This window comes from Sinocyclocheilus rhinocerous, unplaced genomic scaffold, assembly GCF_001515625.1.
Source record: "Sinocyclocheilus rhinocerous isolate Xijiao unplaced genomic scaffold, SAMN03320098_v1.1 scaffold1616, whole genome shotgun sequence".
Classification (NCBI taxonomy): domain Eukaryota; kingdom Metazoa; phylum Chordata; class Actinopteri; order Cypriniformes; family Cyprinidae; genus Sinocyclocheilus; species Sinocyclocheilus rhinocerous.
This window is the reverse complement of record NW_015645077.1, coordinates 287136-291686: the sequence shown is the minus strand read 5'-3', so window position 1 is coordinate 291686 and position 4551 is coordinate 287136. Positions and strand designations below refer to the sequence as shown.

The following is a 4551-nucleotide window of genomic DNA, read 5'->3' as shown; positions in this document are numbered from 1 at the left end:
TTTTCCTGCGGTTTCTTCTGGGTCTGTCAGTGGAGTCTCATCAGATTCTCCTACAAGGACTAATGAAACAGACAAGAAGCAGCTCTGACAGCAATGAGAGAACAGTTGAGTTCATCAAGAAGAAGATCAGGAGCAATCGATCTCCAGAAAAATTTATGAATCTGTTCCACTGTCTGAATGAACTGGGTGATCATTCACTAGTGGAGGAAATACAACACTATCTGACATCTGGAACAATAAAGGAAGTCAAACTTTCTTCATCTCAGTGGTCAGCTGTAGCTTTTGTGTTGTTGACATCAGAGAAGGAGCTTGATGTGTTTGATCTCAAGACATTTGTTGTAGGAAGCGATAAAGCACAAAACATGAAAGTTTTTCAGAAGCTGCTGCCTGTGATTAAAGAATCCAGATCAGTTCAGTAAGTATCACTGAGAACAATCACTTCACTTTTAAAACTTTAAGAAAATCAAAGTTAAAAGCTTATAAATCTTCAGATGCTATCCAGAGTTTAGTGGTCAGTATTTTTTATGTGTTTTTGAAACAGTTCTATCTGCAGATTAGTTTTAAACAAGTTTAAAGTTACAAATGAATTAATACATAAATATTGATTCAATTCAAATTGAAACATGGATAATAAATTAAGAAATACATCAGTGTCTGTTTTTTTTTCCTTACAGAATGAATTAATTACATTGGAATTGAAAGTTGTTTATTGCAGCAAGTTATTTTATTGCTTTTGTTTTCAGTTCATAGTGTTTACAAGTATGATTTTCATTTCTCTACAGCATAAGTGATTGTGGTCTCACAGATGAAGGTTGTGCTGATCTGGCTTCAGCTCTGAGATCGAACACTTCACACCTAAGAGAATTGAATCTGTCTTGGAATAAACTAGGAAGTTCTGGTGTGGCACTTCTCTGTTCTGTACTCAAGAATCCTCAGTGTAAACTGGAGAAACTGTGGTAAGATCATATTTGACTCTGACACATAAAACACAATGTAAAGTATAATTGATTTATGAATCTGTCTTGGAATAAACTAGGAAGTTCTGGTGTGGCACTTCTCTGTTCTGTACTCAAGAATCCTCAGTGTAAACTGGAGAAACTGTGGTAAGATCATATTTGACTCTGACACATAAAACACAATGTAAAGTATATTTGAAGTATTCAGCCTCTTTCTGCTGCTGTGAGTTCAGCTGATTGAGCTGTAAATGACTGAACACAGGAACTGCTCCTCTGTAACATGATACTGCAGGACTGAAATTCACACTGAAATACACACTTTCACACATAATTAACATTTAAATCTCTTGACTTCAAACAGAATCAAGCTCAACTCAGTAAGAACTGAGAACGTCTCGGTTATGTATGGTAACCCTCGTTCCCTGATGGAGGGAACTGAGATGTTGTGTCAAAGTTCCAACATTAAGGGTCGGCATCCGGGATCCCAGACACCTGGGATCATGCATTTCACCTGGGACATCTAGGAAAGTTACCATATACCATATAATCTCAGCCAGAAACCTTTTCTTCTGCTTAAAAATACTAATAAAAATTCAGCGGCTAGTGAACCTGGTTGTTGGGAAGTGTTCACTTACTCAAGTGAGAAAAGAACACTACAGACACCACATCCTACCCGATGGGAGGTGACATGTGGAGATGTATCCAATGGACTTGCTAGAGGAAGTACTACATAGGGAAGGTTCTGTGGTGGACTGCACATAAGGGGAGAACAGTCAAACACAGCACCTGGTGACAGCAGCGCTCTGTCCAGGGAAAACACGGAGTCCTTAATAGGAACTTTGCAGTGGAAGATACACATATGGGACCACCATAGGGAGTCACAACATATGGAGCACTATTCCAATATAAGAGTTCAGTTGAGGGATACTTACAAATAGTTCCTCCGCAAAACTCAGCTGTGTGAGAGTGCTTGACTGATGAAGAGGGTAGTCCAGGGGTTCATAAGAAGGAACTGAAACTGGACTCAAAAGCACACATTATCACCTCAGAGAGGGAAAAGGCACTATATGCAAGCTCTATACCTTACCAGGCATCTGAATTTGTGTTAGTACCCAGAACTCTGGATTAAACTGGTTCCATTCACAGATTATAGGATCTGGCAAATGTATTAGGTGTAGCCCAGCCTGCAGCTCTACAAATGTCTGCTAGTGAGGCACCATTTGCCAAAGCTGACGAAGCCGCAACATTCCTGGTCAAGTGAGTTCTCAATTCCAAGGGGCATGGTAAGCCTCTGGCCTGATAATCCATGAGAATCACATCCACAATCTATTGAGAGATTCTCTGTTTGGAGACAGCCTTCCCCTTCTGCTGTCCTCCAAAGCTGACAAAGAGCTGTTCAAAAGGATCTGAAACACTGTGTGCGCTCCAAATAGATGTGCAGGGCTTGCACCAGGCACGACAGAGGCAGATCTGGGTCTCATTTGTCAGGAGGGATAGCTTGCAGGGCCACCACTTGGTCTCTAAAGGGAGTAGTGGGAAGCTTGGGCACATATCCAGGTCAGGGTCTCAGAACAACATAAGAGTCTGCCGGGCTGAATTCTAAGCATGTTTTATTGACAGAGAGGGCTTACAGACCCCACCCTCTTGATAGAGCAGAGTAAGGTATACCGTCTTCATAGAGAGGACACTAAGCTCAACTGACTTAAGAGGCTTGAACAGATCTATTTGTAAGGCCTGAAGGACCACTGAAGGATCTCAAGAGGAGATAAGGCGGATAAATCTGAGATAAATCTCAGAGGATTCAACCTCCATGCACCTCTCAGAAATCTGGTAACCAGATCATGCTTCATCTACGATCTGCCACCCACAGTGCGTGGTCGCTGCTATAGCGGCCAAGTACACCTTGAGTGTAGAAGCAGACAGGTGCCTGTCCAGTCCCTCTTGGAGGAAGGATAGCACTGATCCAATACCACATCACTGCGGGTTCTCCCCCCGAGAAGAACACCATTCTTGTGAGGCAAACTGATCTATCAGATCTATCTAGAGCGTGGCTGAGTGTTGCGCTTAGACCCCATGAACCATTCATCCAGCCGAAAGCGCTCTGTGCAGGGTGGGGGAGTCTACTCGAGCCCAATGCTCTGAGCTGCACAGGTGAGCACTACCGCCATCTCAGCATCAGCCTCAGACTGAGACATGTCACCCGGAAGTGCAGTTCCAGCTGAGTCATCTGCTTCTAATGGTTCCAGCCCGCTCTCTGCTGCTGCGATCAACAGCTCATCCTCCTCATGAGCCTGAGGTTACTTGCGATCTTTTAGAAAAGAACGCGAGCCGCAAGCCTATGGGCATGTCCTCACAAGAAGTACATGAAGCATCCACAAGGGCTGCTTCAGCATGGGCCCAGCTCAGTACTCTCACTACACTTATCTGTGTATGAAGAAGGGAGAGACTCCTGCCTGTGCCGTAGATCCAACGACGAGGAGTAAGAGAGGTGAATGAAATGCTGCTTCTCAGAGAGCTGCATCAGCTCCGAAGAACAGAACGAGTGAGCAAATGCCTATTTATACCTGGGCATCCAGGGCATGGCCAGCCATGCAAATTTTGCTTGCCAATTTCATTGGCCTTTTCTCAATGTCAGAGGTGTTTGACACAACGTCAAAGTGACTGGCTGAAAAGGAAATGAAGAACATGCTGGATTCATTCTTTCTGTTCGTCACGTTCATATTTCTGCAGTAGTTTTTTTTTTATATATTGTTTTAATTGTGCAAACACATACAGTAAATCAATGCTACATACACTGAACAGCCATAACATTAAAGCCACCTGCCTAATAACATGTAGGTCCCTCTCGTGCTACCAAAACAGAAAAGAACACGAGCAAACTCAGTTTTTGGGCTCAAGAAGGGGGCTTGGTTTTAAGCAGGATTTGTTGCCAAAGTAAGTTACGCTACACATCTACCCTATTCCAAAGCAGGTTTTATTCTGGGTTACAGATCTCAAACTGGACCAATCAGCTGTGAGCAGTGATATACATCTGATGGAATAAAGCCACTCCCCCGTATCCCTCACTCCAAATTAAAGCAGTTTACAGTGTAAAATTTTTAAAGGGGTCCTATTATGCTTTTTCACTTTTTGAATTTTAGTCAGTGTGTACTGTGTATGTTTGGGCATAAAAAAGATCTTCAAACTTCCAAATCTCAAAGTCCACTCCAAAGGGAGAAATTTCGTTTGAAAAAAATCCCTTTTCAAGAACTACAATGAACGGCTCGTTTGGACTACAGCGTTTGTTTTCCGGGTTTTGTGATATCACAAAGCGGCCCATTAGAATATCATTAAAATAATTCCAGCACCTGGAAATTCGAATGATTGGGGGGTGGGGAGGGGCGAGGTCGTGGTTAGAACTAGGGCTGTGCGATTAATCGAAATCGCAAAGCCTGGGATGTGGACGGGATATTACTCTGTTCCAGAGCATATGCATGACTGCCAGCCTTGAGCTGCAGTCTTACTAACCAATAGAGTGAGCGCACCTCCGTTCTCTCCAATCAGCACTGCTCTAGCCAACTGCTTAAACGCTCCCCATAAAAAAAAAACCGAAAGC

The 4551-nt window shown here is 43.1% G+C and overlaps 1 protein-coding gene across 1 annotated transcript in view; it reads left to right on the top strand.

Annotated features, from left to right (window-relative positions):
- Positions 1-4551, top strand: part of LOC107705629 (NACHT, LRR and PYD domains-containing protein 3-like) — an 11285-nt gene that overhangs the window by 2484 nt on the left and 4250 nt on the right. The window contains exon 2 of the mRNA XM_016509020.1: positions 783-956. Coding sequence (XP_016364506.1) covers positions 783-956 — 174 coding nt within the window. The remainder of the gene's footprint in view (positions 1-782; positions 957-4551) is intronic.